This window comes from Rhinolophus ferrumequinum, chromosome 21 (assembly GCF_004115265.2).
Source record: "Rhinolophus ferrumequinum isolate MPI-CBG mRhiFer1 chromosome 21, mRhiFer1_v1.p, whole genome shotgun sequence".
NCBI classification, from domain to species: Eukaryota; Metazoa; Chordata; class Mammalia; order Chiroptera; family Rhinolophidae; genus Rhinolophus; species Rhinolophus ferrumequinum.
Genome location: NC_046304.1, coordinates 45,716,859 through 45,729,281, shown reverse-complemented (window position 1 = coordinate 45,729,281; position 12,423 = coordinate 45,716,859). Strand labels below are relative to the sequence as shown.

The window sequence follows — 12,423 nt, the reverse complement described above, 5'->3', positions numbered from 1 at the left end:
AGAGAGGCGAACGGATTGGAGGACCCCTTGGGAAAAAGAATTGATGTGCCTAATAGAATTGGTACTTTTCCATTCATTCACTGAGGGTCTGCTGTGTGTCCACACTGTCCTTGAACACAGCACGGAGTCTGCTAGCACGAATCTTTACAATCAAGGACAGGGAATGGGGGAAACCTTGCACTCTGCCGGCTGGTGATAAAGCAACAAAGTAAAACAAAGCAGGGATAGAAGAGAGAGACTGAAAAAGCTATTTTAGATATTTTTATTTATGATGGCCAGGAAAGACATCCATGGTGAGTTTACTTTTGAGAAGAGGGCAGGATGGAGGGCAGGAGTGAGCCCAAAATTCACCTGGAAGGAGAGCATTTGAACACGGAAAAAGCTCAGGCACTGGAGTACATTTGGTGTTTCCAGGCACAGCAAGGTTGGAGCTTTCATCAGCTTTTTATTTTCTATGCCTCCCTATGCGCGCTGTGCTCCCATGAATAAAATTACCTTATTACGAATTTTCATTTGTGTGTGCTTAAAGGTTCCGACTGGCAGGGCCGTCTCTAGGTTGTTTTCTCTTGGATTCTTGTTTCTTATTCTCCACTTGCCTTCCTCATGTTGCTTCTGCTTTCCTTTGTGCTTACAGCTTCCTGTTGGGATAGTGAAGATAAGTTTGTATGTGCACTGGACAAGTACTGGAATGAGGGATTTATTACTTTACAGACTGCAGTTAATGCTGCTATTATACAAGTAAGACAAGTTCTCGTAAGTAATGTAAACTAATTCTAGGAGCATCGAGATTTTGATGAAAGATGATATATACTCAGGTTTTCGCATGTTTATATAATGAAGCCTGTCAACAAATGCTGAAATTTGATTGCTGCAAAGAAACACATTCCTTTTTTTTTAACTTTAAAATTTTCAGTAGTTACAGAATGTCAGGAAGTTCAAAAACAATGTCCAAGGAGGTCTGTGTGCCCTTCAACTAGAGTCTCCTGATGGTAATACCTTACATTACCTAAGGGCAATATTAAAACCAGGAAACTGAAATTGGTCCAATCCCCATAGCTTATTGATTTCACCAGTTTCTCTACTTTAAATAATGATTTTTTGTTTCTTTAAACACTTTGTTTTTAAGATCATGACAAATCACTCTGTGATGGAAGAGTTGATGTCAGTTACTGCTACACGTATGAAGTCATTACCTTATATTAATAAAGGCATCCTTCAAAGTGAGATGTTTATTTTCTACTGCTTGCTTTACTTCTCCTCATTTGTATATTTTGCATCACTCAATGTTACGAAAGAGAGAAAAAAGCATAAGGATTTGATGAAAACGATGGGTCTACAAGATTCAGCATTCTGGTGAGTGGCTAATTCCAGCAGTTCAAAGGAATTCGAGAAATGAAGAAATAGTGAAAAAGTCTGATTGTTTCAGATCATCATAACTTAAACTGGATCCATGAGCTACTTTATCTTTTGTTCTTTGTTAAATTCTGCCGGACACAATAGTGATTATCATTTGCTGAGCACTTTTTCTGTACCATGAGTATGTTAAGCTAACACTGTGATAGAACTACCGTTAATGTCAAAGAAAATAAAGGAGTCGCCCAGTGTCAAATGGTGATGAGTGCCAGACCTGGGACTCCAACTCAGGCGCACTGATTGCAACTCTCTGGCTTGGTCTGCCCACAGTTATCATTTGATTTCTTGACAGTTGCTCGTGTTGAAGAAAGTATCATCCTATAATGGCTAGATTGTATTGAGAGGTTCGGTCACCAGGAATATATTTTTTGGAGCAACTAAACACCATATGTTGGTGTTAAAAGAGATAGTCTAGATAATGTTCCTAGCACATAGGCTGGCATATAGGAAGGGCTTAATAAGAGCATTTTCTTCATATATTGATATATTTCTATTTTGCCCCATTCCACGAATAGTTTAAAGTGGTTTTGAAATATATATGTGTGTATGTATGTATGTATGTATGTATATCTATAGGTGTGTGTTTGTATTATAATAAAAACAAATAATTGAGGAGTAGAAGCAAAGAACTACTAAAATAATACATAGGTAAGATTAGCAGATGAAAATGAAAACCATACAAGTTCTGAACTTCCGAGAGGCTAAAGCAGAGAATTCTGAATATTGTGAGTTACAAAATCCATACTATCTAGGAAAAAAAAGAAAAAGAAAAAATAATATATTTAACAAAAAAATTCTAACAGTTTTCAATATTGACTATTGGGAGATATTTCTCTGCATTATCCCCATATCAAGAAAATAACTATTTATGAATGTTGAACTATCTGGAATGGCTGAGGAACTACTGTATTTTGCCTGTATAATGTGCTCCCATGCATAATGTGCACCCATGTTTTTGGTCCAAACTTTCAGGGAAGGTATCTTTTGTCATAATTTTTTTTTTTATTGGGGTGACAATTGTTAGTAAAATCACATAGATTTCAGGTGTACAATTCTGTATTACATCATCTATAAATCCCATTGTGCGTTCACTACCCAGAGTCAGTTCTCCTTCCATCACCATATATTTGATCCCCCTTACCCTCATCTCCCACCTCCTACCCCCCTTACCCTCTGGTAACCACTAAACTATTGTCTGTGTCTATGAGTTTTTGTTTCTCATTTGTTTGTCTTGTTCTCTTGTTGTTTTTGGTTTATATACCACATATCAGTGAAATCATATGGTTCTCTGCTTTTTCTGTCTGACTTATTTCGCTTAGTTAGCATTATACTCTCAAGATCCATCCATGCTGTCACAAATGTTCCTATATCATCTTTTCTTACCGCCGAATAGTATTCCATTGTGTATATATACCACAACTTCTTTATCCATTCATCTATTGAAGGACATTTTGGGTTGTTTCCATGTCTTGGCCACCGTAAACAAAGCTGCAATGAACATTGGAGCACACGTGTCTTTATGTATAAATGTTTTCAGATTTTTTGGGTAGATACCCAGGAGAGGGATTGCTGGGTCATATGGTAATTCTAGTTGTAATTTTTTGAGGAACCTCCACACTGCCTTCCATAACGGCTGCACCACTCTGCATTCCCACCAACAGTGTATGAGGGTTCCTTTTTCTCCACAGCCTCTCCAACACTTGTTACTATTTGTCTTGTTGATGATTGCCATTCTGACTGGGGTGAGGTGTTATCTCATTGTGGTTTTTATTTGCATTTCTCTGATGATTAGTGATATTGAGCATTTTCTCATATGTCTATTTGCCATTTGTATGTCCTCTTTGGAGAAATGTCTCTTCAGGTCCTCTGCCCATTTTTCAATTGGGTTGTTTGTTTTTTTGTTGTTGAGTTGCATGACTTCCTTGTATAGTGTGGATATTAGCCCCTTATCGGAGGCACTGTTTGCAAAAATCTTCTCCCATTCAGTTGGTTGCTTCTCTATTTTGTCGATGGTTTCTTTTGCTGTGCAGAAGCTTTTAAGTTTCATATAGTCCCATTCGTTTATTTTAGTTTTTACTTCCCGTGCCTCTGGAGTCAAATTCATAAAATGCTCTTTGAACCCAAGGTCCATAAGTTTAGTACCTATGTTTTCTTCTATGCGGTTTATTGTGTCAGGTCTTATGCTTAAGTCTTTGATCCATTTTGAATTAATTTTGGTACATGGTGACAGATAGCAGTCCAGTTTCATTCTTTTGCACGTGGCTATCCAATTCTCCCAGCACCATTTATTGAAGAGGCTGTCTTTCCTCCATTGTATGTGTTTAGCTTCTTTGTCAAAAATTACCTGTCCATATTTATGTGGTTTTATTTCTGGGTTCTCAATTCTATTCCATTGGTCTATGTGTCTGTTTTTCTGCCAATACCATGCTGTTTTGATTATTGTAGCCCTGTAGTACAAGCTAAAGTCAGGGAGCGTGATACCTCCAGTATGTTCTTTTTTCTTAAGATTGTTTTGGCTATTCGGGGTCTTTTGTGGTTCCAAACAAATCTGATGATTTTTTGTTCTATTTCTTTAAAAAATGCCATTGGGATTTTGATGGGGTTTGCATTAAATCTGTATATTGCTTTGGGTATTATGGCCATTTTAACTATGTTGATTCTTCCAATCCATGAGCATGGAATGTCTTTCCATTTCTCTGTATCTTCTTCAATTTCTTTCAAAAATGTCTTATAGTTTTCAGCATATAGGTCCTTCACATCCTTGGTTAAGTTTATTCCTAGGTATTTTATTCTTTTTGCTGCAATTGCAAAAGGAATTGTGTTTTTGTATTTCTTTTTCTGAGATTTCATTGTTAGTATATAGGAATGCAATGGACTTTTGTACATTGATTTTGTAGCCAACAACTTTACTGTATTCGTTGATTGTTTCTAATAGCTTTTTGGTGGAGTCTTTAGGGTTTTCTATATATAGCATCATGTCATCTGCAAAGAGTGATAATTTAACTTCTTCATTCCCAATTTGGATGCTTTTTATTTCTTTCTCTTGCCTGATTGCTCTGGCAAAGACTTCCAACACTATGTTGAAAAGCAGAGGTGATGGGGACAGCCCTGTCTGTTCCTGAACATAGAGCAAAGGGCTTCAGTTTTTCACCATTAATTATGAGATTAGTTGAGGGCTTGTCATATATGGCCTTTATTATGTTTAGGTATTTCCTTCTATACCTATTTTATTAAGTGTTTTAATCATAAATGGATGTTGTATCTTGTCAAATGCTTTTTCTGCATCAATTGATATAATCATATGATTTTTGTCCTTTATTTTGTTTATGTGATGTATCACATTGATGGATTTGCGGATGTTGAACCATCCTTGTGCCCCTGGGATGAACCCCACTTGGTCATGATGAATAATCTTTTTAATGCATTGTTGTATTCGATTTGCTAGAATTTTGTTTAGGATTTTTGCATCTGTATTCATCAGAGATATTGGTCTGTAGTTTTCTTTTTTTGTATTGTCCTTACCAGGTTTTGGTATCAGGGTAGTGTTGGCCTCATAAAATGAGTTAGGGAGTACTGTCTCTTCTTCAATTTTTTGGAAGAGTTTGAGCAGGATTGGTATTAGATCCTCTTTGAAGGTTTGGTGGAATTCACTAGTGAAGCCATCTGGTCCCGGACTTTTGCTTTTGGGAAGGTTTTGGATGACTGATTCAATTTCGTTACTGGTGATCGGTCTGTTTAGATTTTCCAGTTCTTCATGGTTCAGCCTTGGAAGGCTATATGTTTCTAAGAACTTGTCCATTTCTTCTAGGTTATTGAACTTGGTGGCATATAGTCCTTCATAGTATTCTTGGATGATCCTTTGTATTTCTGTGGCATCAATGATAACTTCCCCTTTTTCATTTCTGATTTTGTTAGTTAGTGTCTTCTCTCTTTTTATCTTAGTGAGTCTAGCCAAGGGTTTGTCAATTTTGTTAATCTTTTCAAAGAACCAGCTCTTTGTCACATTAATTTTTTTCTATTGTCTTTTTGTTCTCTGTTTCATTTAGTTCTGCTCTGATTTTTGTTATTTCCTTTCTTCTGCTGGCCTTGGGTTTCACTTGTTCTTCTTTTTCTAGTTCTTTAAGGTGTAACATGAGGTTATTTGTTTGGGATTTTTCTTGTTTCTTGAGATAGGCTTGTAATGATATAAATTTCCCCCTTAAAACTGCTTTTGCTGCATCCCAAAAATTTTGGTAGGATGTATTTTCATTGTCATTTGTTTCTATGTATCTTTTGATCTCTCCTCTAATTTCTTCTTTAACCCAGTCGTTCTTTAAAAGTATGTTGTTTAATCTTCATGTATTTGTGTTTTTTTCCTGCTTTCTTTTTGCAGTTGATATGCAATTTCAAAGCCTTGTGATCAGAGAATATGCTTGGTATGATTTCAGTCTTCTTAAATTTTCTGAGGCTGATTTTATGTCCCAATATATGGTCTGTCCTTGAGAATGTTCCATGTACACTAGAAAAGAATGTATAGTCTGATGTTTTAGGATGAAGTGCTCTATATATGTCAATTATGTCCATTTTATGTAATGTGTCATTTAGGGCTGCTATTTCGTTATTTATTTTCTGTTTGGATGATCTATCCATAGCTGTCAATGATGTATTTAAGTCCCCTAGTATAATTGTGTTTTGGTCAATTTCTCCCTTTAGTTCTGTTAGTAGTTGCTTGGTATATTTCGGTCCTCCCTGATTGGGGGCATAAATATTGATGACTGTTATGTCTTCTTGTTGTATAGTCCCCTTTACCATTATGAAATGTCCATCTTTGTCTCTTGTGATCTTTTTCACACTGAAGTCTGTTTCATCTGATATCATTATGGCTACACCTGATTTTCTCTGGGTGCCATTTGCTTGGAGTGTCAATTTCCATCCTTTCACTTTGAGTCTATGCTTGTCCTTGTAGCTGAGATGTGTCTCTTGGAGACAGCATACGGTTGGGTTTAGTTTTTTGATCCAATCTGCTACTCTGTGCCTTTTTATTGGTGAGTTCAGTCCATTTACATTTAGGGTGATTATTGATATGTCAGGATTTCCTGTCATTCTGTCTTTAGTTTTCTGGTAAGGCTGTGTCTTCATTGTTTCTTTGCCTTTTTGTTGTTGTCTATTATTTCTGTGTGGTGGTATTCTATGATGTTTCCCTCTGTTTCTTCTTTTATTACAGTATATATTTCAGTTCTGTATTTGTTTTGAGTGGTTACCCTTAAGTTTATGTAAAAGAAAGTTTGATATTTAGAGTATTCCATTTTCTTCAGCACGCTTACTTTCTCCATTCCCATATTCCGGTTCAGGCCTTTACTCTCCCCCTTTTTATGTTTTGGTTGCCACAAATTGTCCTTGTTGATGGTGGTCAAATAGCCTCCTTTAGTATTTCTTATAGTGCAGGTCATGTATTAGAAAATTCCCTCAGCTTCTGTATGTCTGGAAAGGTCTTTATTCCTCCTTCGTATCTAAAGGGTATCTTTGCTGGATATATTATTCTTGGCTCATAATTTCTCTCTTTCAATAGTTTGAATATTTGGTTCCACTCCCTCCTGGCTTGTAGAGTTTCTGCTGCAAACTCTGATGATAATCTAATGGGCTTTCCTTTGTAGGTTACCGTCTTCTTTTCCCTGGCTGCCTTGAGGATTCTTTCTTTGTCGTTGATTTGAGACAGCTTCAATACAATGTGCCTTGGAGAAGGCCTGTTGGGATTAAGGTAATTAGGTGTTCTATTTGCTTCTTGGATTCGAGGATCCAGTTCTGTCCACAAGTTTGGGAAGTTCTCATCAACGATTTGTTTGAATATATTCTTTGTTCCCTTCTCTCTTTCTTCTCCTTCTGGTATGCCCATTATTCTTATATTGCTCTTTCTGATAGAGTCAGAAAATTCTTGTAGAGTTCTTTCATTTCTTTTAAGTCTCAAGTCTCTTTCTTCTTCCATCTGTGTAATTTCCAGCTTTCTATCTTTGATGTCACTGATGCTTTCCTCCATCTGGTCCACTCTACTACCTAAGCTGGTTATTTCATTCTTAATTTCTTCTGTTGAGTTCTTAAGCTCCAGAAATTCTATTTGGTTCTTTTTTAAAATTTCAATCTCTTTCGTAAAATGCTCATGTTGTTCTTTGATTGTGTTTCTGAGTTCATTAAACTGCCTTTCTGTGTTTTCTTGCATCTTGTTGAGTTTTTTCAGAATTGCAATCTTGAATTCTCTGTCATTTAAGTCACATATTTCCATATCTTTAAGTTCCTTTTCTGGAGACTTTTCACTTTCTTTCTGAGCTGTCTTGTTGCCTTGGTTATTCATGGTAATTACTGATTTATTATTTCTCTTCCTAGACGTCTACAGGAGTGGCTTCTGCAACAGGTTGATAGGAAGAGGTCTTTCTTTTGTTTTCCAGTACTTGTTGGTAGAATGTTGTATTTTCTCTCTGACTGCAGCCTTGTTTTTCTCTCTCACACGGTAGTGCTATGTTTTCTCTGCACTATTCCAGCTTCTCACACAGTGGGCGGATTCCCTGGGAGACGGGATTCTCCTCTGTTAATAGTTCACCTGGGTCACAGGGCACAGTGTCGTGGGGTATGTGGAGAGCTTTTGAAGTTCCAAAGATCTTCCTACACCAGATATAGAGCCTGTATGTTTCAGCAGTTCTGTTTACTCCTGCAGGGATCCACCCAGATAGGTGGGGCTAGGGGCGGGGTGAGTTGTGAGAGGTGGCCCAGAGCAATGGCGGCGACCACCACCACAGCCAGTCCTGCTTCCACAGCTCCCTCCCCTTTGCCAGAACTAGCTGGGCTGTGAATCTGTGTCTGCAGTCCACAGTTCTCAGAACAGCAAATATTCTCTTCTTTTGATCGGGCACTGCTACTGTTCCGCTTCTAACACCGGGCAGGTGGGGGCGGGGCGAGCTCTGGGAGGGTAAGGAGGGGGCGGCTAGTCTCAGTGCCTAAGGCTTCCGTTCTCTGCTCAGCAGTGAGGGCTTAAAACACCGTTTTCAGCCTTCTTTCCTCAGTCTTTTCTCTGTGGTCTCTGCTGTGAGCATTTGGTTCAGCCTGTTATATGCTGCCCCCTCAGCCCTGTGGGCCATAAGCGGAGCCCTAGCATTCCGAGTTCCCTCTCCCGCAGCTGCGGTACTTCCGGGATGCAGCAAGCTCGGAGCACTGAGCGAGGTCTGTGTCCTGCGCCTGCGCGGCTCTGTCACCACACTTCTCACTTCCCTCCTCCCCCGCTTGCGCAATTTGCCCACCTTTAGGTGAATTCAGTAGTGGGCCTCTTCATCTTGCCTCTCTGCTGTGCAGGAAGTCCTTTGTGGAGTTATTGTTGTTCGATTAGTTGTAAATTCCAGGGGAGCTTTACAGAGGCTCACCTCATGCCGCCATTTTGATGACCTGTCATAATTTTTTTAATTTAGTATTTTGTTTGTTTACATTTAGGTATTTTTTTTTTGTATTATAAAGGAATTTTAGCATTTATTTTTTAACATATTATGGTAAGAAATTTTATGTACCGGTAACAAATTTATGATATTTACTCATCATAGAAGGCCAAGAACTCTTCATTGTTGCAAGTTCATCGTGAGTTCAACAAAACTGATTATCTTTATTCCAGGGTATTATTTGGCATATGGATATCATTATTGATTTCTATCTAGAGTTACACTTTTAACTCATTAGCATAAATAAAAGAATTAAAAACATTTATGTAGATAGGGAATTAGTACTACCCACGTATAATGCACATCCTTACTTTTCCCTCACAAAAAAGTGTGCATTACACATGGCAAAATATGGTATTTATTGAACAATCCTTTGCAAGCCACGTGCTCCTTTACATAAAATTATGGTATAGGAAATATTAAATTTTCTATGAAGTATGTTTTCTTAACCGGAGAGTTTTAATTCTAATATACATGAACTATGAAACAGAAAAAGAAGAAACTGTGTCTTTACATTAAAAAGAAAGAAGGAGAAGAGTTTTTTTGTAGTGGAATTTGGGGAAGTATAAAGGAATGGATGGTGAGAGAGGGCATCTGTAGAAAAATGAATGTCTTCCAGTCTAGGGCATATCTTGGACAGCATCTCTGCAGTCACCAGAAATAGGTAGGCCCAAGTCAACTTTAGATTAAAATCAAAAAGGCACGGCAAGTTAGATGTGGATTCAGTCTTAGGATAAATACAGAGGGTGCCAAAAAAATGTATATACATTTTAAGAAAGGAAAACTATGAAAATTGTATAATACTCAATATATACCAATAACAAAAGATGAATACAAGTCGCGTTTGACTTCTGCAATGACAAGAGGTGCTTAAAGTAGTTACCATCAGCGTCCAGACATCTCTGATCACGGCGAACTGCTGCTTGAGCAACGTTGACCAAAGTGTCCACTTGTATACATTTTTTAGCACCACCCCCAGTATATTATTTATATATATATATATATACACACACACACACACACACACACACACACACACACACATATATATGTGTGTGTGTATATATATATATATATATATATATATATATATATATATATATCCTTAAAACTAAGAAGATAAAAGATTCTGAAACATTTTTATTAAGTACAGGATGTCTATTGCAAATACATTTTATGATAACTTTTTAAATTTATTTAATAAATGTGAAATGGAATCAGTATTTGTTTTTTAAATGTGATGTCTGAATTGCTTTATTTTTATCCTGAAGGTTTTTTTTGGTTTTGTAACATCTTTCCTAACCCCACCCCAACTCTCTGCAATGAGTTCCTTTTTCTAGGTACTGTTTTAATTTCCTGTATTTGTAATTCCCCTGCTCTATGGTTTTTCAGTTCCTACCTATTACCATTTCCTTCTGTTGTCAGGAAGTGGATTCTGTAGGATGTGGTGTACTTTTTCAAAAATGCTGTATCTAACACAAGCTGAATCATTGTAATGACATGAATTTAAAAAGAAGTCAAATCAACAGTAAACATATTGTACTGGGACATATTGATGCAAGTTCCCAGTTTTAATACTCATGCTTTTTTTTTCAGCTGTTGAATTCTTACTTAACTAGGCAATTTTGTGTACAGGAAAAAGCTTTGGACTGAGAGAAGCCTTGTTGCGTCATCTTAACTTTGTTAAAATGTTTTACTTTGTTGACCTTGAATAGGCCCATTAACTAATAATAGGGACTGCAATTTACTCATCTGTAAAATTAGAAGCTTGTTCTAAAACACCCTATATAGGCTTGTTAGATCACTATTTTTTAATAACTACTGCATCATAAAAAGGTGAACATGACCACATGGAAAGCAAAACTGTGAACTCTTAAGGGCATAACATAATTTATATCAGTTTAAATAAAGAAATCATGAATAGGAATAGCAAAAATAGAATGGACTTAGTGGAGTTATGAAATTTCAATTTTCATTGCTGTTGATGGAGATCCTCAAGAATGGTCTAATTTTCATCCCCCCAATGTTTCCATGGTTACTTGATTGATTGGCAGCTGTTATGTTTCCATCCAAATTTTACAATTAGAACACTTTGGTAACATATAATAAAGCTGAAGATACAAAATACTTATTCTCTTTAATTTAGCAGTTAAAGATACAAAATACTTATTCTCTTTAATTTAGCAGTTTTACTTCAAGAGAAATGTTTGTGCATTTTCCCAAAAAAGACAAGTGGAAGAATGTTCTTAGAAATACTGCATTAGGAAAAAAAAAAAAAAAAACGAAAGAGCCTAAATATCTGGGGGTAGTACATTGGGATATAGTCATACAGTGAACAGCTGTCCAGCAATGAATACTATTATATATGTTGATGGATAATGGCAAAGTGCAGAAGAATGCATATAAGGTGATCCTATTTATACAATGTTCATACTATGCCTACAGCTTGTGAATACAGAGCTGACACCTCGCCAGTGCACCAACCATCACAGCCATGCTAATGTAATATTAGTAATATATGAAGTTCTTAATCCAGGTGGTAGGTACAAGGGCAATCATTGCATTGTTCTTTAGATATTTTTGTATGGTTTAAATACTTCTCAATAAGGTGAAAATAATTGCAATAACTTTTTGTCTTTATTTAGGCTCTCCTGGAGTTTAATCTATTCTGGCTTCATCTTCATTACTTCCATAATCATTACAATTATCATAAAAACTACCCAAATTATAGTCATGACAGGCTTCCTGATCATATTTACACTCATTTTCTTATATGGCTTATCCTTGGTAAGTTCATGCATTTATGACCGCTTTCTTTGCTTTAGGTCTTAGCTATATGTAGCAAAACATAATGTCTTAGCAGGCTATTATGCTCCTTCTTTCATGTCTATTTTGCGTGTGTGTGTGCGCGCGCGTGTGTGTGTGTGTGTATGTGTCTTTGAGAAAGTCTCTGAGTGTGAGAAAATGATGTAACCTTAATAGCATTGGACCTCTCTATTGCATAAAGATCTAAATTAATGAAATGATGCATCACAAAAAAATATTTTTATTCTGAATTATCTAAGACTTTTGTAGATGATTAACAAGGATACACTCACTGGAGAAGTGAACCCGTCTTTCTTCCCCCAACAGTCTCTATCACATGGCAGCTTTACACAACAGCTCCCCACCCTCTCCTATCCCAGCTTGCCCTGACTTCCCACGTCAATCCCCTCTCCCTTCTCTGAACTCTAACTTTTCCCACTTCCTAGGGTGTTTTCTGCAAATGGTATGTTGATGTTCTTTGATACCTGTAGTCTCTTTCAATCTTTCCAAGTCTGTGTCTCCATCCTTTCCTCAGCTCTTCTCCAGCTTTCCCCCACCCCGTTCCTCAAGAACAAAAGCCCAGCTTTTAAGTAGGGCAGATAAGCATCCTATGTATAAAGGAGTTCAGAGAAGGACTGAGCATAATTATACCTTAATATTTTCATCATCGATGAAAATGTTAGGATATAAAGATCCTTGTTTTATTGTGCTACCGACCAGTGATTCCCGGTGAGCTAACTCTAACAGCCAG

General features: G+C 37.0%; 1 protein-coding gene across 5 annotated transcripts in view; it reads left to right on the top strand.

The window, feature by feature from the left end:
• The window catches only part of ABCA6 (ATP binding cassette subfamily A member 6), a 70,908-nt gene that overhangs the window by 11,998 nt on the left and 46,487 nt on the right, over positions 1 to 12,423 (top strand). For all 5 annotated transcript variants that reach the window (XM_033091555.1, XM_033091556.1, XM_033091558.1 and 2 more), the window contains 3 exons: positions 635 to 738; positions 1,127 to 1,353; positions 11,513 to 11,654. In XM_033091555.1, coding sequence (XP_032947446.1) covers positions 635 to 738; positions 1,127 to 1,353; positions 11,513 to 11,654 — 473 coding nt within the window. The remainder of the gene's footprint in view (positions 1 to 634; positions 739 to 1,126; positions 1,354 to 11,512; positions 11,655 to 12,423) is intronic.